Raw genomic sequence first — 25,577 nt, 5'->3', positions numbered from 1 at the left:
TTTGAGTGAGAACTCCCATAAAGAAATTTTGCTTCTCCAATTATGAGAAAAGCTAAGTGGCCAAAATTAAATTCAGAATTTCACAGCACAAGTGAAACTCCCTGGATTGTAAGTATATATTGCTCTGCAATCCACAACAGCAATTTTTTTTTTTTTTTTTTTTTTCAAAAATCAATACACACAAAGACCTTCAGGAGAGAAAAGAATCTACTTTGAAAACAAGATGCTTTTACAGAATGGAGATCAGTCCATAAACAGTACCCCTTACAACCTAATTTGAAAACACAAGTACAACTGATTGACCACATTTTCTAAGTCAGACCGTGGGAGATTCGGGTATTAATTTGCAAAAATACAGTAATTCCTCTGTCACACCATCCCACCAAATACAGACCTTCCCATTTGAATTTCTTCTGAAAAATAACACTGAATTCCCCCATCCCTTTTCCTCCCCCATTTATTTTATTTAAAGGCTGTCTTTGGGAACTTGGTATTTTCATGGCATTTTAAACAGGGCTCAATGCAACTCATTTAAAAAACAGTAAAATTGACATGATATCAGAGTTAGCCTTATAACAGAAGATTATGTAGTAGAGAGTTTGAGTTATTTATACAACAGTGAGGACATAATAACCCCCTACTAAATAATCACATTTCTACAATACATTCCATCACCTCTCAACTACTTCTCTCTATACAAAACTAGGACCTACATACAATATACACATTCATATCGCACATACATCCCCCCCAATGCATATTTTTTGTGTGTATATATAATACATACATGCACACAAGCAGTCTAATTCTATTTATAAGTCACAGTGGGAATTCCTTTTGTGAGGAAAGGAGGGGGAAAATTCCTGAATAAGACACTGTAGATTCCTAATGTTCTGACTTTTCAAATTCCAACTCACAGAGCTAACTGGAAATAAATACATTAAAAAAAAAAAAAAAAAGGTCTTACAAACTTGGTTCACAACTTCCAGCTACAGTAGTTGGATTTTTTTAATTTGATCTATTTACCCTGTAACTAAATTTCTAATCATAGGTACAAACCACAGATAAATTATTGCAGAATGTAACACTCAAAATAAAATTTAAAAAGAGTTATAGGAACAGTAATATAAGGGTTAAAAAGAGTTCTATGCTTTGTTGATACAGGATACCATTTTATTTTATTTATATATATATATCTATATATAGATATAGATATAGATATCTGCAAGGTAGCAAAGAATAGCTGTACACCTTGACACGGCAAAGATCCAGTGTAAAAAGGTGCTTCACTAGTTTGTTTTTCCAAAAAAGCTTGTATATAATTTTATAGCTATTAAAAACACATATGCAACATAATTCATTACACTCAATACAGCTTTAGTATAAAACTTATAATTTATGAGGTGATGTTAATAGCATAAATTAATATACCATTTCTCTTAAAATCTACAATAAGTATTCTGAAAGCTCATTGGGGAAGGGTATCTTTAAATAAAAAGTTTAAAGCTGAGCGTGATGAAAAAGATTTTGTATGTTGAACTTGAGATGAGAGCCCCGAGAAGAGAAAGAGTCCCTAAGCCAGACACTGGACTAGAAAACTGAACAAGGATTTCTCTTTCTTGCGCTCTCACTTAGATGACGCTCTACCTTAAATTATTATTTACTTTTAAAACTATTTACTTTTTTTTTTTTTTTTTGTTAACTGCCCTTATTTCCACAAGGAATCCCTGAGACATACCCAAAACTGTACAGTGAAGGTAATCACTGTCAGAGAAACTGGTTCAACCCCTTCTGGTAGGATGTAGGTATTTTGCATGAGAACCGAACTGTCTGTCACTTCAGAATGAATCTGTTTTCACTGGAACCAACTACGTGCTTCGAGACGCAGGTTAGAGTCATTTCAGGGTAAATCAGTCCACTCCAAAGTAGAAGCAAATGACATAGCAGTCAGCTACATTAGAGCAATCTGCACCAAAGTTAAAGTTTTCCAGAGGATATCTGGGGACATCACCTACCCAGAGTTCACTTCAGTGGGCACCGGCTGACAAAGACAGAAATTGGGTAAAACAATAGCGTTGCTGGACCAAGTTCAACGTGCGCACAAAGTTCATACGCATGTACTCTGTATACCTCACTGTGTGTTTGGGGGCCTAGCAAGGGAAAGGAGTATGAAGAATGCATTTTTCTACATCAACTATGTACAGTTTTAAGGTCAAAAGCCTGAATTTCATCCTGTTCACTTCCAAACTGAATTCTGTGAGCCAGGGAAGACTGAAAAGGTGCCAACACTTACTTTAAGGAAACGGAAAAAGAAAGATGCCTCCAACTACTGATGTCCATCTACAGCCAAACCCAATGTCTTCTCTCATGCTTCCACTATGTCACCTTATTCCAAAGTAGCCGGAGAACAAGTATGTGGAAGCAGAATAAAACAAGGAAAAGCAAAGAACTCAACAAGCATGAGACAAGTAGCAGAACAGAAAAGCAAAAAGCTCCCAAGACCAAGTCATTGTTTTTGTGTTTTTTTTTTTCCCTTTTTTTTTTTTTTTTAAGAAGTGGCTGAAGACATAAGTGAGAAAATTGTTCCAAGACACTTCTGCAATTCCTCTTTCTTCCCCAAACTTTTCTTTTCCAACAACATTATTGTCTAGTTGTAAAGACAAAAACAAAATATAGCTGATGGAACTAAGGTCTCTCATGACCATGACCTCACCTAAAGTCCAGGTTTAAGCATAGTAAACACAAATGTAGATTTTTTTCGCCACCAACTGTCCTTACTTTTAGTTGGACTTCTTCATGCAGGTTATTAAAAAGAATAACCTAAAATTTTTCTTCATTATTTTCTGCTGATGCACTTCACAAAACAAGAGGAATCTGTGAAAAGGTAGATGCTCACTAAAAATGCCTGCATGTTCACAGATAACGTGTTCACTCCTGGGATCAAGGTGGCACCTCAGCATCTAATTCATTACATATCACTCACTGTGTTATGAAAAAAGATCTTACTCACTGCTCTGAGAAATATTTCAGGTCATTCTAGCACCCAAAAATGCGTGCTATGAATTGCTGGAATCTCTCCTCCTTTTCATTTTACAGTCACATTCTCTCAAGACCAAGCCACAGAAGACTTACTGGTTGGCATGACTTATATTGGAGAAGTATCTGAGAATGGGAGAATAAAAAAAAAAGAATGGTGAAGAATGCAGAGGGGAAGGAAACAAAGGACTGGGGAGAGGGGAGATGGGAGATAAGACGAGCAGCCCACAACACCCCAGTACTAAATGTCACCCAAAAGATCAGAACAACCGTATGATAAGACCAGAAAGACCTAAAGATATGGCTGGTGCATTAGCCCGAACTTATTCCTTCATTTAGTACTTCCATCACCATAGGGCCTTGCAAAAGACCTATACTAGGAGGAGACTCCCCTTCACATGTAATGGCAAAAATACAAAAGCAAAGAGAAATATCCCAGCAGGAAAGCTGCCCAGGCACCCACACAAACACCTCACTGCAGGTTAAATGGTCAGAAAACAACTCCTGTCACTGTCCCTGCCCTCCAGAGTCTGCAAAAAGTCGACACCAGGACCTGGCTCTGCTGCTGCTGAGCTGGTGCTCATCAGCGCTGCTGAGGCCTAAGGGAAATGCAACAGCCATGCTGCTGCAGTGGGGGGAGTAGCTGGGGCTTTGGATGTGGACCAACAGCACATCCTTTTAACCACTAGGGCCAACTTCTCAGTGAAGACACTTTCACAGGGTTTATTTTACTTCTTCTTGAGACCCTGGCAAGCCAATTCAATTCTAGACTGCATTTAGATGTGGTTACAGCAAACTGAAGCTCCAAAGGGAATTTGGCTACCAGTCTGCATGTTCAGCTGCAGGCCCTTTGCCTCGGCCGTGTCCTGGAGCCAGCTGCATCAGACTGTACGTAACAGCTCACACCAGGGCTTCCAAATTTCTGAACTAACAGCTCCCCCCTCTTCAAAAAAAAAAAGCAGCAACTTCCCTTGGCTTCCCTTTCCAGTTATGGATGGCTGTTAATATCTTTTTCCTCGCATTTGTATTTGTGACACCATCTCTGATTTTTACCTAACAGGCTGTAACCTTCAAGGCATTTTTCAATGTCTGCAACTGAGAGGTATGATTGCTCATTCGCTAGCCTGCTGGGTGAAGTGGGACATCTAGCTGTCGCAGTCTTCTCCGCAGGTCAAGAGGCAGACCTACACCTGTACTACCCCTCAGCATTATCAGCATAAATGTTTCACTAACTTCTCTGCCCAAAGATACAGAGAAGCTTGCTACCAACAAGAGAACTAAGCAAGAACCTGAGGGGGACTGGAAGGCAGGAGAGGACAACACAACGCATCTTTTCCATCTTCTTGCATCACAGCAATTACAAGTCCCAAGAACAAATCAACCTTGAGGTATCAAAGTACATACAGCTCCCCTCAAAGTTGGCATGAAATCTCCCTAAGTGAAAGGAAACATCAAAGCATGTCTAACAATGTCTTAGACACCAGGTAAGCATGAGGCTGCTTCTGACCAGCCTCCATACACCATTACATGTCATTCTGTCAGTACTTACACTTTTGTACAGAGACTAATTGAGGTGCTGCTATTAACCAAAACTAATCTTACTGGTATTTTTTCCTAGGCCTCTTCCCCCCCCGCCCCTCCCCTTCTAGTCTTTAAAACTGAAATCTTATGTAAGGAAATTAACTTTTAAGTTAAACTAGCTTTATTCAATTTGTTAACATGTAAAGGACGAAATAGATATTGACCATCTCAAATGAATGGACTGAAATTGCTACACTGACTCTTTGGTGAAAGGGTGATTAGAGTGCTAATTGCTGTACGAGGAGATGATATTCAAAAACCTCTGCAAGAGAGCATGGACTCTGTTAGGGAACCACTTAAATAGCAGCCTTAAGGACTACTTTAACGAGACCTGCAGTGTGTCCCAGAGGAAGAGGTGTGAAACATCTCTGGCTGCACAAACTCTCAAATTGGGTCTCTCATACCCAACGGTAAGATGCTGATTCACTGAACTCAGTGAGTTGTGTTGGTGTAGAAGCCCACCTGCAGGATTCATCCTGTAAACCTAAGATCAAAACCCCTAATTGCTTGGTAGGCCATACTGGTGGCAGTGACAAAATGGGAGGTGAACCAGGCAAAGGCAAGAGTGGTGGCCCACTTCAGAATTCTGTATCAGACCGGACAGAGGGATTCCTATTTCAAATGTATACAAACAGAAATTTATTTTTAATAGTGCAGCTTTATTGCAAACTTAGTTTGCTCATTGAAAAATGTTACGTAGTCACTTTTCAGGGAAAAGACATCAAAGGATATACAAAACTGAAGTCTAAGTGGGAGAAGAGAGTTGATATCCTAGGCTGCCTTAAAGGAATACAGGTACATAATGGCCATTGATTTCAAATGGGAATTATGAACCCACGTAGCTTTGACAACTTTTAAAATTTCCTGACTAAATCAATGCTTAGGTTAGGAGCTGGATTCTGTTCTGAGTTACAACAGTATAAACACAGTGACCTTAAACCAAAGAGCAACTTGGAAATTTATACCAATGTCAGCAAGCAGAACTTGACTTTAGGTTCCTCTCCTTCCTTCCCACCCAGCACCTGCTAAGAAAGAGAAATGTAATGTGGGGCAAATTAATCTGCATGAGCTGCAGCTTCATTGGAGAGTTTGATGGGCACAAGAATCATTTCAAAGTCCTGAAACCAATTTAAGAAATTAACATCCTCTAAAATGACATGAATACACAAGCAGATTAAAGAATTAACCATTTGGTATACTAGTTCTCCACTCTTTTTCAGTCAGTCATCCAGAACACATTGAAGAAGGTATATGGACACAAGGAAAATCATTTGCAAATCAAACAGTTGTCTCCTCAACAAAGTGTGGGGAACATAATACAAAAATAAATAAATGCCTTGTCAGATTTGCCTCATTTCACAATACCACTGGGCATTCCTCAATCAGCAGGACAATCACAAGCAGGAATTCATAGGCTTCAATTCAACTTTTTACATGATTTAAAAACATTTAAATGTTACAAACATATTTAAATCACCACTTAAAAATATTCGGCTTATATTATTAAGATCTATTTTACCAAGTATGAAATAAGGACTTCATAACAACAGAAGCATCAAAATCATTTTTGTTTCCTCCACCCACATACACTTGCAATTTCAGACAGGACATACGCATCATCCATACTCCTTTATGTTTAAGGAGGACAGATCTTTCAAGAAATGGGATAGTATGATTGCTATGATAGTAAAAAGACAAGACCTGTCCCATTTAAACTCCATTCCTTAACAAGACGAAAGGAGAGGTTTGGGTCAGAGATTTTGGTATGGGTCTGACTGCTAAAAAATGAATTTCTAAACTAATTAAACTTAGTTCAATGATCCCTTGCTCAAACAATGTATTAGGCCTCCCTATAACATGTGCTTGGTATCTCCATTTCCTGGATTAGACTAGGATACATGCAGGTAGGATGTTTTATTGTAAGGTAGAAGGAAATGTCTTCTACAGTCAGAGACTGAAATGTGGATTTTTCTATTCTCTCATCTGCATCTCAGAAACAAACCAAGAAGAAGAGTAGAGACTTACACTAATTAAACAAGTTACTTTTACAGTCCAAGTCAGAGTACAGTAGCAAGTTTGAGCCCTATAAAGTCACAAGCAAATTCCTTTTCTCACTTCCTGATAAAGAGATACAAGCGAACACCTCAGGATTTATGTTGCTGTTATCCCTCGGATTAATAAAATAAATCTAAAAGCTAGTGGACTCCATTCTTTAAGAACTGAAATTGCTACCAAAGAGTCTTAATACTATCTTCGGCAGGTAGGCAGTAAAAGCAGAGCTGTCCTGCAGACAAGAGGAATTCTTATCTCCCTATTTTGCTTTAGAGATTTCTCTTTTGGTTAGCCATGACTACTGATAGGTACCTGCTAGTTCCTTACATACATTCAGCTTCACATACAGAGCATCACATCCCACAAGTGTCTCAAAAACTATATGGCTCCCAGGGGAAAAAAAGCTAACCAAGGAAGTTTCAGTAGCTAGTAATAATTTGAGAAATGCATCCATTTGGAACTTACCAAAGGGTCTGAACTAAACTTGTGTGGATGGGCAGAATACCAACCAAATTCTTCCAGTTTCAGCTGGGAAATACCTGTCAGCCTGTCAGACAAAGAGTCTGGGACAAAGCCACACTTGAAAAGGCAAATCATCAATGCTACAAGGCCACAGTAATTCAGCAAGGGAGGGAATTTCTGCACAGGAATCCTCACTGTACCATGATTCTGTTTAAATCTTTCTGGTTTTCTTTTTTTTTTTTTTTTTTTTTCCTCTTTTCTTTTTCCCTGGGCTAACTTTGACATCAGCCTTCAGATTTCTGGGCAACCAGTCAATTGGTCCCCTTGCTGCTCAATGAATTAAAAATCATCATCATAAAAAACAAAAGTCAGCATGCAGTAAGAACAGTGACCAGTTCTGGAAGGGAATAACACCCACTTCTTCACCAAAAGAAAAGGAACTGCTGCTCCCTGCACCCCAAACACACACACACACACACACACACGGAGGAGGTCAAGACACTATTTTAAGAAACTGCCAAACTCATCCCGGAACCATGGTCTTGTTTTAGGACTTCAGTGCACCATTCTCAAATCAATGTGTGCAGCCAAGTTTTCAATGCCAGATGCTACCTTTGGAAAAAAAAAGTTGTGTTTTTTTTTTTCTTAAAAAAAAAAAAAAAAAAAAAAAAAGAGAAAAAATCAAAAAATCAAAATAAAAATAAAAATCAAGACTTCTGCCCACAGGAAAACTTTCTAGCAGATGCTAAGGGGATGGCAAGCACTGATCCGAACCCTAGGAAACAGTAACATGCATCAGTAATCTGAGGTATCTTCCCATTTCTAGGTCTTACTGCTAAGATCAATTACATCCAGTAACTGTGCTGTATCCTTAAGGAATTATTGGGGAACGGTGAACCTGCCTGCAATAAATGAGCACCGGTGCATAACAAGCACATGTGAACGCTACAGCAAGGTTCACAGGGGGCTAACCCTGGTCAGTACTGAAGCAGGGGTTTTCTTCTTAACCCCATCTTAAGAAAAAAAAAAAAAAAAAAAAAGAAAAAAAAAAAAGAGAGGACAGAAAAAATAAAGAAAAGGAAGAAAGGAGAAAGGAAAGATAGAAAACACAGGTCCCCCATCTACCTGCACATAGCCAGGCAGACAAGCTCAGTTGGAGGTGGTGAAGGGCGCGGATGCGTTATTGGTACTGGTAGCGGTGGCACCGGTCACTGCGAAGCCCGTGGGAGGAGCTATGGAGCTGTGGCTGGGCTGCAGGTCCTTGGGGATGCCACTGTGGGAGCTCAGCTGGTGCCCAAAGGCTGCGCTGAACTGAGGGAGCTGTTGCTTGGGGGAGGTGGAGGCCATGAGTTCAGCGGAGGCAGGACCCATGCCACTGAAACTGGTCTGCGGTAACCCCGGGAGCACACTGGAGCTGTTGGGGGTCACAGTGGCGAAGGCAGGCTGTGTGGTCTCTGAGTGCGAGGTGGTAGGTGGTGTGGACAGGGAGGTGGACAGGAGGTGTCCATCTGCACCAAGAAGGTTGCTAAACGGAGAGGGGTCCCCAAGATTGACAGGAAGATTTCCCCAGTGAGTTCTGGGGTTGACCACCCCGCTAAGTGGCACATCCAGCTGAGTTGGGAGCAAGTGCTGTGCCATCATGGGCATCTCTGCTGAGAAGGTAGCTGCCAGGTTATCACCAGGAAAGGATGTGGTGTGAGGGGATGTGATATGGTCACTGTAGGGAGACGGCACATGCTCGCTATCATAATGGCTTCCATGGGGTGAGGAGTGTGAATGGTCACTGCTGTATTGCTGTCGTGAGGTGATCAGGTCATCTGCCTTGCTCAGCAGCTGGGCAGGGTGGGGCCTCTGGGAGGCATGGCTGCCATCATGAAGTCCATGAAACTGTCCTGGGAAGGCTCTCTCCCCAAGGCCACTCTGGCTTATCAGAGTGGCAGAAGTAAGGCCGACGTTGGCTGGGGCTGAGAATTGCCCCTGGATCTGCCCTGCCAGGGGCGTAGGTGGGTTGGACAAGGTAGCAGAACGGAGCAAGTTCTCATCCAGCTCCAGACCGGAGAAATTATCGTGTACTATACGCCCATTCAACAGCTCCCCCAGATCCGTGTTAACCTCTCGACTCAAAGACTGCATTCCTGGAGCTCCAGCACCTGTAGAGAACACCCCTATCCCTCTATCTGACAGCTCCTGAACTGGCACACCATCTGTCTGTGTAAGTACTCCAATGGTACTCAGGCACTCAAGAGAAGTTACAGCCTGTAGGGCCCGTTCCAGTTCTTCAGCCTCTTCTGTAGTCGGAAGGAGATCTCCATTTTTACCTGCAGAAACAGGGCAACCAGAAATTAGAACACTTATCTCAGGTAAGCCCTACAGTGGTACTCTAAGGATGCAAAGGTACAGAGAGCTCAGTATAGAGCTGCAGTGTATGATAAGCTTCCAGAATGGCTTTGCAGGACAGAGAAAGTTTCCTTCACGAGCATTAACTAGGTAAGCAGTGTAAGAAAAACTAGAAATTACACCTTCATCTCCTGTGGAATTCTCCCCTTCCTCTTCCACATACTACAGTGCAAGATACCCCCTGAACTCACTAGATTAAAAAAATCAATGCTGCAATAACACAAGCAGTCCACAAAGTCCCTTCTGTTTACCACACAGCCTCAAATGTACACAATCAGTACAATTTAGGTTAATTTCAAGTCAAACACACACTGATGTCATATCAGATCTGAAAAAGAGCAAAGAAATCACATTCCCCAAGTCTGGGCTGTTCTAATTTCTTTGTTACCTGTGATAGGTACTGAACTTCAGAATCCAGAAATTCATGCACAGTTCTGATCAAAAGCTAGTTTCAAAAATGTGTTTAAAGATTTTATTTTCACTCTCTTCTCCTTTGATAAAAGGCCAACGTTGACTGTGATTCCAGCCCCACTCAATGGCAGAAAGATGCCATTACTGTGAATATGCTTGATTAAACTGCAAGGCTGACAGGCAATAAAAATGCAAAATGAATTATTAAAAAGCTAAACCAATTAGGATTTACAGAGCAGTAATTGTAAGAGCAAGCAGTGAACTACACACACCAGCCTTTTTAAAGTCTGGTTTATTTCAGAGCTCACAAACAAACAATAAGGCAGATGCATTCTCCCTTGTCTAGAAGTTATTACCTTTCTGGGAAAGCAAGCAATCCCTCAAAACGTACGTTTCAGAAATACTTGCTTCTTCAGTTCACAGACTGTGTTCGTGCTAGCGTAGAATAAAGTAAAATAAAATGGTACCTTCAAAGAAATCAAAATCTTGCAAGTCATCAGGCAGCCGTGGCAGGACATCAGAGAAGTCCTCCTGATTCAATTCCAAGTCATGTGGAATGTCTGTAATTTCATTGGCGATATCATCAGGCAGCTCATCAGCACTCAGCTCTGGGGTGGAGGGGCTCCTGTACAGAAAGTACCATTAGTCCTTCGTTTTCAACTTTGATTCCTCCAAATGAAAATTATAAATGCACAGCCAACAGATGTTTCCCCATACTTTTCTTTTAAAATTATATGGAGAAAAAAATGCTTTTAGAAAGTTTACAGTTAGCCTAAAGATTAAATACCCAAGATGTGACATCAGAAGCAAGGCATTTTATCCATCAAATTTAACATTTGCTCAGATCTAAAATTATCCACTCTAAGGTTTTTTCAACAGTCACATGGAGATGTAGCTTCTAGTCCTGAAGCATCTTACTGCTTCAGATGCTGATCAGCACAGCAGCATCACACCTTTCTATGCTCCTTTACAGCTTTCAAGCTAGCAGTGAGCAGAGTGGGGCAGGGCTGCCACTGACCTTATGTGGGGCATCTCTACTGGCAGTGAGACACTGGCGGGCATGGTGAGGTTCCCTTGGGGCACTGCAGGAGGAATAGGTTTCTGGGGCCGGCGTGGGCCTCGCCTTCTCTTCTTCTTATGTTTTTTGGTAAGTGCAGGTGGCTTTGTTTTTTTCCTGGGTTTCCTCTGCTGCTGGTGCTGAACTTTACGGGAGCTGTCCCCTCTCAAGAAATTGTCCTTTGGGAATAAAACAATAGCAACAGGAGAAAATTAAGAACAAATATTACTTTCCTTGCCCCTGGTCATTCCACATATATTTACACATAATGCAAGAGAGATTGCTAAGTTAAACCCGGGCAAGATACACAAAATAAACTGTTTCCTTCCTCACTGATCCCAATGGCAAAAATCACACAGACCAAAACATGAGGTATGGTCAACAGTGTGTAAAGTCACTTAATAAAATCATCATAGCAAACCCTAACCAAATCAGTGCAAAAACTGTAACCTTTGGGTGCATTCCTGTGATGAGGTGGCAATAATGGGTATAGTGCATAGCAGCTGAAGCCACCATCCTCAAGCACCCACTGCCATAAAAGAGGGACACCACACTAGGGCTAGGGACTTGTAAAGGGTGTGGGTAAGCAACTGAAGCCTCATTGCTTCTGAAGAGCAACCCACTGGCCAATTACAGAATGAAACAAAACAACATTAATTTTCAGTTGCCGTTATACTGGGGATGGCAGAGGATTTTATCTGCTGCAGAAGTAAACCTTGAGAGACACAATAAAGATCGCCTGGGAGAGGGGGAACCAGCCTACACAAAGCTTTCTGTGCAGCAGAAGCCCTCACGTTTTAACCCAGAAAACTCAATAATTCACAATTATTGGAGATTAGCAGACAAAAACCATCATCAACAAAAAAAAAAAATGCAATCCAAAAACAGAACAAACAAAAAGGGCAGTTTTATGCTTACTGCCTTGAAGAAAAGGCAAGGTGTGTGTGTGCGAATTATCTGAAAAGTTTTGTTCTGGAAGACTGAGAGCATAAAAGGTGAGTAGAGAACATCATCTTAATTTGTGTAATCTCTCAACTTGCTGTAGGCCATTACTTTTCCTCTGGGATGCACAGATCCCTGAAGGGGATCAAAGACAACTTTTTTAGTTGCCAAATGGTAAATGAAGAAGCAAAACCATTATCTTTATTCTTGTAATTGTTATCTACACTTCCTCTAGAAAGTATTTTGGGCCCTGTATAGTAATGTTGCTTGAGAAGAAATGCTCTGACCATAATACACTCATGCTACATTCAGATCCAATAGCCAGGAATTAGCCCAAAAAAATGACCACAGGATCTCTCACAAAGATTTCTTATTTCTTGATTCAGAAGAGGAGTCAAATATCTTTCAGTGAAGGATATTCTCATGTGGACTTTATTATATCAACAAAAGTATATAAAAGATTTTTACAGCATACTTTACACTAATTGGGAATGTCTTATCCTCTTAAAAAATAAAAATAAAAAGGAATGAACTCTTAAGTTTGTAAACTTGCAGTCTGTCAGGCAAGAGGTCACCCAATACAAAGAAATAATTACATTTTTGGCTTTGTTCTTACCATTTTTTTGGCATGTTCTTCACACAGAGGTGTCTGATGTGTAATGTCAAAAACTGGCACAGAGCACTGTTGACCATCTGCAAACTTGGCTGTGCAACTTGAGAAGAGCTGCTGAGAACGGTTCAATAAGATATCTGTGCATTTCTGCATCAGGAATAACACACAAGGCAACGATGGAGAAACGCCCTTTGATTTATCAATCTGATAAAGATCAGAGCCTTCAACTCTATCTGTCCATAGATGCTATTTTTAATGAGTATCTTAACTTTGTTATTCAAGTTCAAAGCTAGGTAAGTCTCAAACCCAACTTTTAAAGTGAAAAACTGCATTCATGCAGAATGTCTAATGATTTTATTATATATTGAGATAGTTTTATGGAAGCAGCTATTTCACTAATGAGTTCTTAGCAAAAAGAAGCCTTTTCCTGGAGTCTTAATCAATAGATCAATAGTACCAGTTGAAGCAGTGTAGTCAACAGGACTATTTCCTTACAGACTAATGACAATCCTTACTGAAACATTAAAGAAAGACTATTTCTTAATTCAATCTTTTGAGGTACATTCTTGGCATTTATCTTTAGAGCACAGACAAAGAAGTTTCAAGATTCTTCCTGCTACTCTGAAAAAAGATGTGCAATCAGACAGAAAGGTCAAGTAAATCTAAACGTAAGCTCGCTGAGACTTTCTTCAGAAAAATCCCCTGCAGGAGTAAAAATGTTTCTAGTCTTAAAGCAAATCAAACAGATATTTCATTGTGTTTTTTCAAACATTAGAAGTATTCTTTCCATCTTGGAACAGTTCTCAGACTGATTCTAACCTCAACATCACTATGTATGTTCAGAAAATGTTAAAATGTTAAAATGCAAAAAAGAAAAGACAAAGAAAATGGCAAATGCCTGCAGAAGGCAGTCTGGATTGCAGACTTTGACAGAAGGGCCAGAACCAAAAGCCTCCTCATTTTAGGAGAGGAAATTGGACATTTCTTCTTAGTGAAGAAAATGCAGAGGGAACAAAATGGGAATGAATGCAAAAATCACTATTCTTGACTTCTCTACACTACATACACCCACAAACAAGACCTCTTGACCTTAGAAATAAAATAGAATTCTAAATCACAAGGAAAATCCCCAACGCAGCTGCACACCATTATACTCTCTCAGAGAGGTTTTTGAACTATTCTGCAGACAACTTTTTTTTTTTTTTTTTTTTTTTAAGACCTGCAAAAATCCCCTAAGAAAAACAAGGCATTTGTAAACCTAAAAACCTGAAAAGGTGCTGCTGTCTGATAGCAACTGGAACAGATAAGCACTAGTCACTTAAAATACCAAAAACCAAAGGAATTACTCCAACAAAAACCTCCAACAAGTATTCATCTATAAAAAGACAAAGCCTGTAGCATTCTTAAGTATTCCAGGTAAGAGGCAAGCCTGTCTATAGCCTTCAGACTCAAACCTCATATCTAGTGTGCCTCCTCCTTTCTGTGGGGTTCATGCATAGGACAGGACAGATTCCTCTCCTGAATACAACTCTCAAACTTAGTTAAGAGGATACGCTGAAAACAATGCCTGGTGAATGGAAGGGCCTTGTTAGTGCACTGTTCTCCCTTCGAAGTCCCACTACAGGTTGTCGGTTCTGCATCCCTCTGCCTCGCTTGGCTTGTGCTGAAACAAAAGCATAAAAGAGTTTGAAGTCAGAAACGCAGCCTCAGATGGTAATTTAGCATGACTATTCAACTGAATGTAGCACAGTAGAACTAAACTTATAGCACATGTGTGTGTGTGTCGTGATCCAGATGGGTGCACACTACTACCACATTCTGAACAGGGATACAGAATAGATGTCGATGACAGGTGAAGGTATGATGCAGTTAACAGGATTATTGTTTATTTCATGGGGCATTAATTGTAATGAGAGGTGCTATGTGCTGCTACCATGTAAGTACTACTACACCCTGCAACAGAGCCCAGAACAGCAGTAGGTGAGTGTCACCACAGGTGACCCTTTAAAATGAGGTCAACCTTCAGAATACGATGTATTGGGTATGCCCACACAGGCAGTCGAGTGCACTTTCAAGCCTGTTCATAAATCAAAACATGCCGAGCATCCCCAGAGCTTACATGCAAGCATGTGCTCAGACAAACTTAGACTGAGCTCTGGAGTGGCAGAGCCTGAGCGTGCTCAACATGGGTAAAAGCTCTCCTCCATCAATGTGCTACAGCCCAATCCACCAGCAGGTGCCCGGAGCTGAGTGTTTGTTCAGCACAGCCTCAGTGCTTTGAGCCTGAACTGCAAGCAGGCAACCAGTCAGCAGTGTGGATGAGTACTGCAAGCGTTACACAGCTCGCTTGGTGTTAGCCTGCTCTCAAGGCATTTGTCACCTTCATGTAGATAAAGCTGGCGGTTCCAGGGCTGAATTTCCCCTCTGTACACGTTGTTTTCTAGGTTGACAAAAAGCTGTCTGTAGCCTGACTGTTTTCATTCAGTCATTACTGTCATCAACTGCACTTTGACCGAGCAAAGTTTTAGTTAGCAATATTACCCCTGTGAAACATTTCATAACTGAAAAGACTGCAGTTACTTAATTCAACCAGAGCAGTGATGACAGACATACCTGGCTTTGCTAGTCTACCCAGAACAATTGAATTGTGTGAGATAAAAGGCCTTAATAATGAAAAACCCAGCAAGTGTTGTCAGTTATGTCGAGGTTTTTACTGTATCTTAAGTTTGTAGACTTTTATGCATCTTCATAAACTAGTCATGTACCTCTACATTACACCTCTGAGCAGCTCTCCCAGCATCACTCCATTTCCCCAGCAATAAACCCTCCACCTGCCACAAACTACAGCCCACTGTTCAGCAACAAGAGCATCCCATGATCAGAATATACCCTCAGCACCCTGCCTGCCTCTCATGTCAGCTCTCCCCACCTCCATAGTCACACACTCTGTAGAGCAAAACCAGAAAACCAAAGGAAACTGCTGGCACCCAAGACGTAACACCAGAGTTCAGACTTACTCTGTCTCTGTACACATATGAATCAACCAACTCTCAGTACACCGAGAGCTGGAGGGATGTTGACATTATCTAGAAAGAATTCCCACAGAAGGTAACCTTCAGAGTTGTTAGAAGATATTTATTTTGTTGCCGAGTTTCATTTAATGTTAGATTGAGTTAAATCTAACAAAAGGCATCAGTTTAAGTTTGATTTGCTGGGAAGAGAATTAAGAGGAAGTATTGACTTCATAAAAAAACAAAACAAACACAAAAAAAAATGCTGTCTGAAAAAAGAAACCTATTGAAGCAGGGAACTAAAGAACCAGACTGGTCACGCTCTAAAGAACTGGACTTATTAAAGTACCAGATATTTGTAGCTAGCCAAAATACATAGATTAACTAACAACAATAAATTTTAGCAGGACACTAACTTCTCTCATGACATTTCAGAAGTCAGGCCCAGCTACAACTGAACAAACAATCCACATTTTAGAACAAAAAGCTGAAAAATGCCTGTCTGCACGGAAAATACTGTATGCCATGTTTATTTTACCCTGCAGGCAGGCATTTATATGCCATGGCTGTTCTTCCTTGTGCATGCCTACCAGTTTCACAGTTCAGCATTTCAGCTGCTAGATACTCTGCCCATCTTCGTCTTGCCCTGACCCTGGCTTACTGCAGTCACACAGGAAGGTCTAACCTGGTACGAGCACAGGTCGCTCTCCGGAGCTCTTGTATCAGTTGCCCAGCACGCTCCGGCTCTCTGCTGGCCGCCTGCAGCAAGGCTTTCCGGAGTGTGTGCCGGCATTTCTTCTGACGGGATTCTGCCCGCTCCAGGCGGCAGAGGTGCTTGTATTTCTGCTGAAAGTAAGTGCAAAGTCTGGTCACCCTGGAACTCCTGTCATCTGCATTGTCATCATTGGACCTGGAGGAGGGGAAATAAAAACAGGTGGGCTTTAAGTATTTTTTTTTTTTTTTAAGGAAGTTGATCTGTCAGTTTAATAGAACTTTAAGTTGGTGTCCATCTTCTAGTCCCACAGACATGCACAGGCTGGTATGAAGCAGGGATGCTTGAGAAAGGGTAAGAGCAAGATCCTTTTTGAATTCTAAAGGTACTTACCCTTCTTAGTATGTCATTATTAGAGATTACATCAATTTATCATCAAGTCTGACACATTTAAATGTCTGGAGCCTGCTGTTCAAAAAAAAAATCTATACTGTTAACCTTTATTTACTGTAAATGTCTCAGCAAATGAGACAAACTCTTAAATCAAAGTGCAATTAATGGAGAAGATAAGGGTGGGGAACTATGTAGTGGAAATTTATTGAAGAAAGGTCATGTGGAGATGATAGTCAAATTCTAACAAGTACCAAAACTGCTGACCTTTACCTTTTCCAATTCCTCTTACTTTGCCAGGCAGTGTTTTCCCTTCTAAACCAAAATACACTCATACAGCCAGCATGAGGCTCTACATGCTCACTCCTTCTCACACTAGATATATACCAATGACATGCCCACAGCTGTAATGGAGTTACTTCAGCCTTCTTCTTAAGAAGTGTTCAGAAAGCATCTCTCGATTTTATCAAACTCAGCCCTGCAACTTTCATAGTCAAATGAACCTGGACTGATATCCCAGTCCCATTACAGTCAACTGCAAAAATGATGTAGGGGACAACACCCAAACGGGACCAAAGTCCCCATAATTCCACCAAACTGTTTCTGAGACAGTTAAAAAAAAAAAAAAAAAGTGGGGGGAGAGTGATTTAAGTACCAGTGACTACTCTCTAAGGAGATTTTAAGACAGTTGATGTAGCTTTCCCCTTGCTCCAAGGTTAAACTTGAGTTATCCTACAGCCACAGAGAACTAATTAATGTTTAATTCCAAAGTTACTGAGGAAAAAATCAGACCAGTGCTAAGCAATGATCAGAAGGAGGACTGGTCCCACTCTTTGTTTGCTTCAGAAAGCCTTTGCCATTTATCTTGGCTTTCTGAATGTCCAGGCACATATCAACAAGGCTATCAAAACCATGTCAACATGTTCATAAAAAAAAAAAAAAAAAGAAAGAAAAAAAAAATCAGCAAAAAGAATGAAATTATCACTGGGACTTGTTAAAACAGCAGGGTCCCTGAAGCTGCCAAGCAGTCCTACACACCAAGCACTCGTTTGCAGAAGGATGCTCTTGTTCCCAGAGCAACGGAGTGAGCTGAGGCTAAGCGAGGCAGACTTTGTTCAGTTCTTCCTTTAAGTTTTTTCTTATAGAAATGAGGAACGTTTTACTAACTTTCCCATCTGTAAAACAATTGGAGGGCAGGGGCGAGAAAACAAATCCAAACAAATGAAACAAATCCAATCCTCCTAAGGTTCATACTGCAGGGCTTGGCTGGTGTGACTGAGTCAAGTGACATCCAAACCTGCACACGGCAAGGCAGACCACAACTGGCTGATAGCAGAAGGATGCAAAATACCAGCTGCGATATTTAGCAAATAAACTAAGATCCAGAAAAGCAGACAAAACAGCTGTCCCTGAAAGGCAATATGAGTAAGACCTACTTTCCTTTGTGGAAAATCTTATTCCATACACATGCAGGCTAAATTTAAGAATCTATTTAAAAAAGACTGGCCACAAAAACTCCACATGAGCAAACACTGCCTGGGCATAAACACACATTTTTTTAAAGTTTTATGTAAAGCCAACTATACATTTTGCCTGTTAAAATAGATTACAGATTATTTTCAAGAAATGCAAATTGCAAGTAATTAACCTCTGGAATAAAATGCTAAGCAGTAAACATAACCTGTTAAAAGTGTTTAATGTATGCAATATTTAAAATATTGAAGAAGAAAATACACTTTTAAGCTCTCTTAGGAAAAAACGCCTACTGGGAAAACAACAACATCAAAAACCCAGAGCCTGATTTGAAAAGTTTAATTATGTACTATTTATAAAGTTTTTCCTTCTTTTAATGTATTAAAAGAAAGCAAAAATATGGACGGGGTCAGTTACACATAGATAGGTCTAGGGTCTTAAATGTTTTGCTATCTGCTCTGGGACAAATTACTTAAAGAACTTTGCAGACATATTAATTTAAAATATGGTTATAAAAGTTAATTTGTAATTAAGAAAGGAATATTCCTTAGGAAAAAAAGTGTTTCATTTTTTGAGGGAAAAGTGTTTTTCAATGCAAATTTGAGACCTCTGACCTGCCTCTCATTGAAATAGACAGAAGTCATGGTATTTTAATGCATTTTGAACTGAAATTTATGAGATCATTTTAAAAAGCAAGATTAAGATATATATGCAAGACAGAAAAAAATCGTGCTTGCAACAAACAAGGATTTATTTCAAGGCTAACAGCTTCTAGAAGTCTATTCTGAATTTTGTTTCCAGGCCAGTTAGGTTAACCAAAATATATTTATTTGCAGGTTCAAAGAGACCTAAAAATAGCACAATGACACTTTTTTTTTTTTTTTGTCCTAGGCAAGTATTGAAACCGAAAGATACTTTTTACTGCCGTCTGTTTATAAACAAGTTTACCAACTTCTATTTAGCCTATTCTCTTAAGGGGCATATATGATTTTTGAAGTACAATTTAATGTGTGGCATTTCATTTTTTAAAAGAAAACTCAAAATGCATGCAAATGATCTGATAAATAATCCAAAAAGCTTCTTCACAACCCTTCCCTTTAAGGCTGTCACATGTAAACATCAAGGGAATTCTTGCTGACTTCATGAAGAAAACAAAGGCAGCGCAACGCAGCAAAAGGGTAGAGCGAGCAGGCAGGCATGGTGACAGCGCCGTCAGGGGAGCAGGAGAGCAGGCTTTCCTTTAAAGCTGTTTGTTTTCCAGTACTTTCTGAGCTATAAGACCCTGTGCTGGAATCACCTGGGGGGCACCCTCCTCTCTGGCTGCAGGGAACAAGTCTCATTCCCCCACTGATGCCAGTGTCCCCGCCGGCCCACTGCCTGTGGCCAGCCTCGCGCCGTCACTCCCACTGAAACGCCCGCACATGCCTCCAAGGAACCCTTTTTAAAAAATAAAATATTGAAGGCAAGAAGAGTGAAAGCAAGCGTTTGGCCTGTGTTTCCACAGATGATGACAACAGCATGAATTTTATAGATTAAAAGGGCCAGAAGGCAAGCGTACTCAAAACATATTCCTGTTTGTTTAAGCATTAATTTTAAACCAATCTGGGGATTTTCTGAGAGTTTAGGAGCCACTACGGTATCTCATAAGAAGTCCAACAAGAAGTCAGAGGATTCTGTCCATTATCACCCAACCAAAAATGCTGAAAACACCCTGTCCAATAATGCAGAAATGAGCTGTTCGCTTTCTTCTTCTAATCTGCTCTGAGAAGCATCCTTCCTGCTATCTTCCACGGAGTCAAATGGAAAAGGACCACAAGAGAAGACACAAATGAAAAAGCAACTATCTTTTAACCAGCTTTGCTATGGAAAACAGTAAGTAAATATCCAAAGAAATAGTTTGAACTAATTCATCTTCAGCAGCGGACAGACTATAGCGCAAAAATGTCGAAGTAAAACATTTCAGGTAATAACATCCTCTACATAAGCTTGTAGAATAGAAATAAAAGTTTTAAAAGGCTAGCATCAAGTGAACACGTCTGTGTTTATTCATAAACAAAACTAGGAAAGCTGCTGAAGAGCTAATACTGGGCAGACTGATTGAAGCACAAAAGCAGCTAGTACTATACAAAAATGTATCCATCGTGATCAGTTAACAAAGTGTTTAATTGAAATGCATAAAATGATAGAATAGAACAGAAAATGTCAAGACAAGGTATCAGTGTGTGAAAACAAGGAAGAATTCAAAGGAAGTTAAGACAAATAGAAGACAAAACACACACAGATGACCTTTAGAAGTTGATGAAAAAAGAGGGATCTGTGGAAGAACCAGATCAAATGTCAAAGAGAAAAGAGTCATTTGATAGATATATCTGCTTTGAAAATTATCTGTGATTTAAAAGATGAACTGAAATTTTGTTCATGTTTCCCCAAAACATTTTGGTTCAGAAGTTACCTTTTAAGTACAAATAATGTTTGTAGGAGTTCACTCTCTGACTACTGATTCCCTAAAACCAGTGGTTTTTCATAACTGCAGAAATCCTTTCTTCTAAAGAAGAAAAGTTAAAAATCTACACCCTGCTACTAAGCTTTGATTCGCTAAAGGCTCTCAGTACTTACTATCTTGGTACCTGTCTTGTTAACTGAGATACAGCTCTCTTGTTCACCTTGTGGACAATCTTTAGAGATGGCTAGAAGTTCTGGTGAGTTTCAGGATTTCCAGTTAATCATGAGAATAATGATGTTAAATGTTACTTAACTGTGATATTTAAAGACTAAACAAATGGAAGAGAGATGTACTATCAGAAAGTCCATTTACACAGGGAAAGAGAACCCTGTTATAGAAACCACAGTCAAACCTTACTGAGATCCCCATTACCTTTCGTTATCAGTTTCTTTACAATACCATGCTCAGGATGATTTGCTTTATTAATGTAAATTTAAAGGTGCAAAGTTAGAGACATGTATTATCGTATCCTGGTGTAAGTCTCATGGTTTATCAGAATAATTATAACACTGCAAGTCTTTCCACATCAGCTGCTAATACTTGCTCTGTTTATCCCTTCAGTCACATCACTTCCTTGCAGTGCTCCGAAATATTTGACAAAGGTTTATTCAACACTTATTAATTAATAAAAGAAATACTATGCCCTTTAAAAAAAAAGACACATTAAAGCAAATATCCTACCCAATTACCATAAGGAGTAATAAGTAAAATACAGCAGGTTTACTACAAACCAAGCACAACTCCCCCCACTTAGTTACAATTCAGGAAACATCTCTACTCAGCAAGGAACACAAGTTCATGAATAAACTTCAATACACTCAATTAAATTTAGGCAAATAACCTTGAATTTTTTTCCTGGTGTATCCTAATAGCAGACTGCACAAAGGTCTCTAAGTTAGGTGAAAGCTGGGACTGAAGATGGAAAGCTGTTTTGCAGCTCTTACAAATAAATGATTCAAACAATCCTTTGTCTCAGCAAAGGACTTAAACGGGTGCTTAGGGGCCAGTGCCTCCACACACAGTAAAGCTCACATTTTCATGATTTACTGCATCAAGGCCAACATGAATACTGAAGAATCATACTCACTCATGTCTTTCATAGCCGAGGCTTTCTCGGATAGACCATGCGACCTGGTAAGGGGAGGTTTGCTCTGAATCCTCGAACTCTTCTCCACTGTCTTCAGACCAATCCAGCCCTAAGAGAATTGAAAACATGAAAGCTGGATGAAAAGCATATCCACCTCACACAACTCTCTGAGCAACCTATGGCATAAAGGACAGATGTGTAGTATAGTTACAAACAGAATTATGCTTCATTTAACATATAACTTCATCAATTACACTGGAAAGTTATTGTAGCAGCTTCGTTGTGGTATGCAAATGGCATGCACTATTTTTTTATTATTATTTTTTTTAATATTTTTTCCAAATTTAAGTTTTCCTTTTAAAATTCTTTTTGGCCATAAGCAGTGAAAGCAAAATCACTAGCTTTCTTGCCTACAGAAAATATTACAGCTTCTGTAGCAAGCACATGGAATCTTTAGAGATGAGGTAAGAGAGAAGTCCCTGCCACAAAGAACTGACAGCCTGGTAATTTTTAACGCTATATGATCTAAATAGGTCAATTCCACTTCTGTTTATATTCTGACCACTGCTCAGTGCCAAAACACTTGGAGAATAGGAAAACTAAGACAGAGCAGCATGGACAAAGAGAGATAAGGAGCTACGCAGGATGTTCCTCTGCTCAGTCTTTGTAATTGCTTGCAAATGCATATATTAGCAGGAAAAGAAAACTATAAAGATATGTGAACATAGGAACATAGACACAGAGTGGCATGCTTTTGCTTAATGATGATACAGTAGGATCAACTCATTGTATGCACCAGGAACCTCTGTTAGACAAACTACCTGAACTCTGTTTCTGGCTTTCCTGTTAAGTTCTCAGGTGTAAAATTTTAGCTGAAGCATCATCTTTTGCATTTTTTCCTACTCTCTTTCCCCCACATCCAACGATACTCTTGGCAATCTCTTGCCGTTGGTGGGATAAAAATCCTGTAGCCACATTTACAAGCCATCGTTATTGCTTTTTCACTTCCTTGTGTGCTCCTTGAAAATGGAGCAGCAATTTGGACAGAATTAAGGAGAAGAATTTTTGCTGAAAATAAAACAAATATCTCTTTCTGTGACAATTCTGAAGTCAGATGCTTTCAATTTGGGAAACACATCAGTACTTGGTCACCTACTTTCCAAGTTAGAGACATACATACACATTTGAAAACAATCATCAGGAGCCCCTCCAACATTTAGACACGAACACTAATCAGAAATATCAAAATCCCTGTTTTTCAGTAATATGAAGCACTGAAGACTGCAGCTACATTAATATCCAGTAACACGCCTCTAATAGCAAGTACACATAAAACTGAGTGCATCTCTTTAAAGATTCTGTGCAGCCATCTCTAGTGCTACTCCATCATTAAACAAATCCTAAAATTTTCTGAACTGGCCTAACTAGTCTTTAATATTAAGGCATATTGTGAGGAAGTAACACATATATTTTCCTGGTCTGCCTTGTTTAATACGTGAATTCTGTTACTTTGCCAGATATGAGTGTTCAAAGCGTATATATTCATTTTCACATTTATTGTAGCATGGTATTTGCATAACTCTACATTTTTAGGTCTAATCCATTTTTCTACTAAGCCTCTTTTTTTTGGGAAAACATATTCCATTCAGTGCAAACATCACTTGAGAATGTAAAACATTAAACGCAGAAAGTGATCTTTCTCAAGACACAGGTCACTTTTTAAGCTATTTGGGTCTGTGACACTTGAAAGTGCCTCTAGAGTTGCCGTTCCACAGAAGACCTGCATTACACAGAGGACCATCATACAGGATTTCTGAAGAACAATGTCCTTTAGAGAATGCTATGGGATGCTAATTATCTTCTAAACAAATAGTCAAGCTATCCCATGAGTGCCAAAGTGCAGATCTTAACTGCAAATTAAAAAAGGTTAATTGAAATAGCAAAAATTACAGATGTTTGCAATGAAATTAGATGTGATATGAAGTACTTCCAACTTATTTGAAGTCTTAAAAAAATATATCAACACCCACAAACGCATCATAAATGGCATTCCTGCTCTAATATCAAACACTGACCTCTATTTACCTTTTTCCTATCAACATTTAACTTGTTAGGAAAATACAATGTAAAACTAAGCAGAAAAGTATGGTAACTTTGGAGAATGAGGGAGACGTTAAGGACAGCTAGGTGTACCTAAGTCTGCATTCATAGTCAGACAAATAAGCCCTAAGGTCGGCTGCCTTTTTTGAAGCTTCATAGAGCACTACAGCCACAGCAGCAGGTTGGCTATTTCCACTTACAATTTTGCAAGCAGCAATTGATTAGCATGGTTTCCAGATAATAAGGAAGGAGGAGACTATTTCTGCACTGATATGCAGACAAGACTCCACCTCTCCAATTACCCGTGTAACGGCACTGCTTTCCTGCCTGGCACAGAGACAGCCTTGGGCTTTTGTTAGCCAAGTTCCACATATGAACAGGCCCAGTCAAGAGAAACTCTCTTGTGCTCCAATTTTCCTAGCCACATTAATCAGAAATTTAGATCTCCACAGAATGATGGGTCAATCTCCATACTTTTACTAGCACTTATTTTGTAATCTGCACTTGTCATATATCTAACATTCAATCTAACCTTGTCTACCCATGTAAGTAGAGTCTGCACTACACTTTTACTAATGCAGTTGCAAACTGTCTATACAGTGCCTATGCCATCAAGCAATGTTCTTCTATACCTCAGCTTGATTTCTCAAACAGTTAACAGAACATTAAGAAGAACAAACAATTAAAATATCATAAATCATATGTGGTAGGTCCAGGCATTCCCTTCATAGAGAACAGGGCTAAAGAAAACATCAAGAGTTCAGGTTTATTTCGTAAGGACCACATGTGAAAGCAGGATGGAGCTAGGAAGACATTCCTCTTTTGTGTTTTGGTCTCAGGTTAAAAAAAAAAAAAAGTGCATTTATTATCTACCCACCTAGATGTGGAAACAGATCAGTGTCCAGCTGCTGTTTTCGAGTGCACAGTTTCACCAGTCTCTGTAGCCGGCTCATGCAGGATGAGTGCGGAGAGAAGGCTGTGGCTTTCATTAGGACCCGATCAGTCCTCGGAGGGTCCGTGACCGGAGCCCTAGCAGGTGGCAGGAGGGGCAGAGGTCTCTTGTTAGACAACTGCCGGGCTTGTGCTATAGTGTGTGTGGTGGGTGCCACTCCCTGCATTGGTAGGCTGGTGTTCGGAGGTTGAGGTGACTTGCAGACTAAGCCCTGCTGTAGCCCTGTCGGCTTTAACGAAGCTGATGAAGGTGGCAGATGGGAGTGCTGCTGCTGCAGAGGCTGCTGCTGCAAAGGTGCAGGAAGGGGGCTAAAGTGCTCTTGGCGAACTTTTAAAATCTCTGTCTCTCTCTGGCGCTGCCGGTTTTGAGCCAACTTGCTCTGCAACTTTTTCCTCACCGTTGCCCCTTTCTTTAGGTCATCATCCTCCTCGTTGAAAGCAAAGGGGTCTTCTAGTTCTGCCTCCAGGTAGTGGAGAGGAAGCCTAGCCCCTGGAGGGGAGAGGGACATCCCATCCAGCCCATTGGGCATCTTCAAGGCCAAGGTGGGCACTGTCAGACTGAAGGCCATAGTATCCATCTGATGCCTGACCTTCACCTCCTCTATGGGATCATTCTTTTTCTTCCTCTCCTTTTTCGGTATAAAGCCAAGTACCTGCAGGTGGCTGTTGCAGTACCTTTGAAAAGGAAAAGCAGACAGTTCTTAATTCAGTTCTTGTAAGGAAAACCTGAAGAAAACAGTCCACTAAGGGGAAACCCACATACAACATGAAAAATTAATCAAAACACAAAAGATTTTAT

The 25,577-nt window shown here is 40.1% G+C and overlaps 1 protein-coding gene across 3 annotated transcripts in view; it reads right to left on the bottom strand.

The window, feature by feature from the left end:
- INO80D (INO80 complex subunit D) overlaps positions 1-25,577 on the bottom strand; it is a 44,637-nt gene that overhangs the window by 3,673 nt on the left and 15,387 nt on the right. The window contains exons 4-12 of one of the 3 annotated variants that reach the window (XM_032189723.1): positions 24,705-25,453; positions 21,728-21,836; positions 16,248-16,472; positions 14,105-14,214; positions 12,555-12,688; positions 10,958-11,175; positions 10,407-10,564; positions 8,257-9,449; positions 7,381-7,743 (exon numbers count right to left, since the gene is read on the bottom strand). In XM_032189723.1, the coding sequence (XP_032045614.1) occupies positions 8,281-9,449; positions 10,407-10,564; positions 10,958-11,175; positions 12,555-12,688; positions 14,105-14,214; positions 16,248-16,472; positions 21,728-21,836; positions 24,705-25,453 (2,872 nt within the window). In that variant the 3' untranslated portion in view covers positions 7,381-7,743; positions 8,257-8,280. Of the gene's footprint in view, positions 1-7,380; positions 7,744-8,194; positions 9,450-10,406; positions 10,565-10,957; positions 11,176-12,554; positions 12,689-14,104; positions 14,215-16,247; positions 16,473-21,727; positions 21,837-24,704; positions 25,454-25,577 lie in introns of those variants that run through there. The other 2 variants (XM_032189722.1, XM_032189721.1) reach the window with 2 other exon arrangements.

The sequence above is a fragment of the Aythya fuligula genome, chromosome 6, assembly GCF_009819795.1.
Source record: "Aythya fuligula isolate bAytFul2 chromosome 6, bAytFul2.pri, whole genome shotgun sequence".
NCBI lineage: Eukaryota > Metazoa > Chordata > Aves > Anseriformes > Anatidae > Aythya > Aythya fuligula.
Note: the sequence above shows the minus strand (reverse complement) of the source record. Positions and strands in the feature narration are given on the sequence as shown.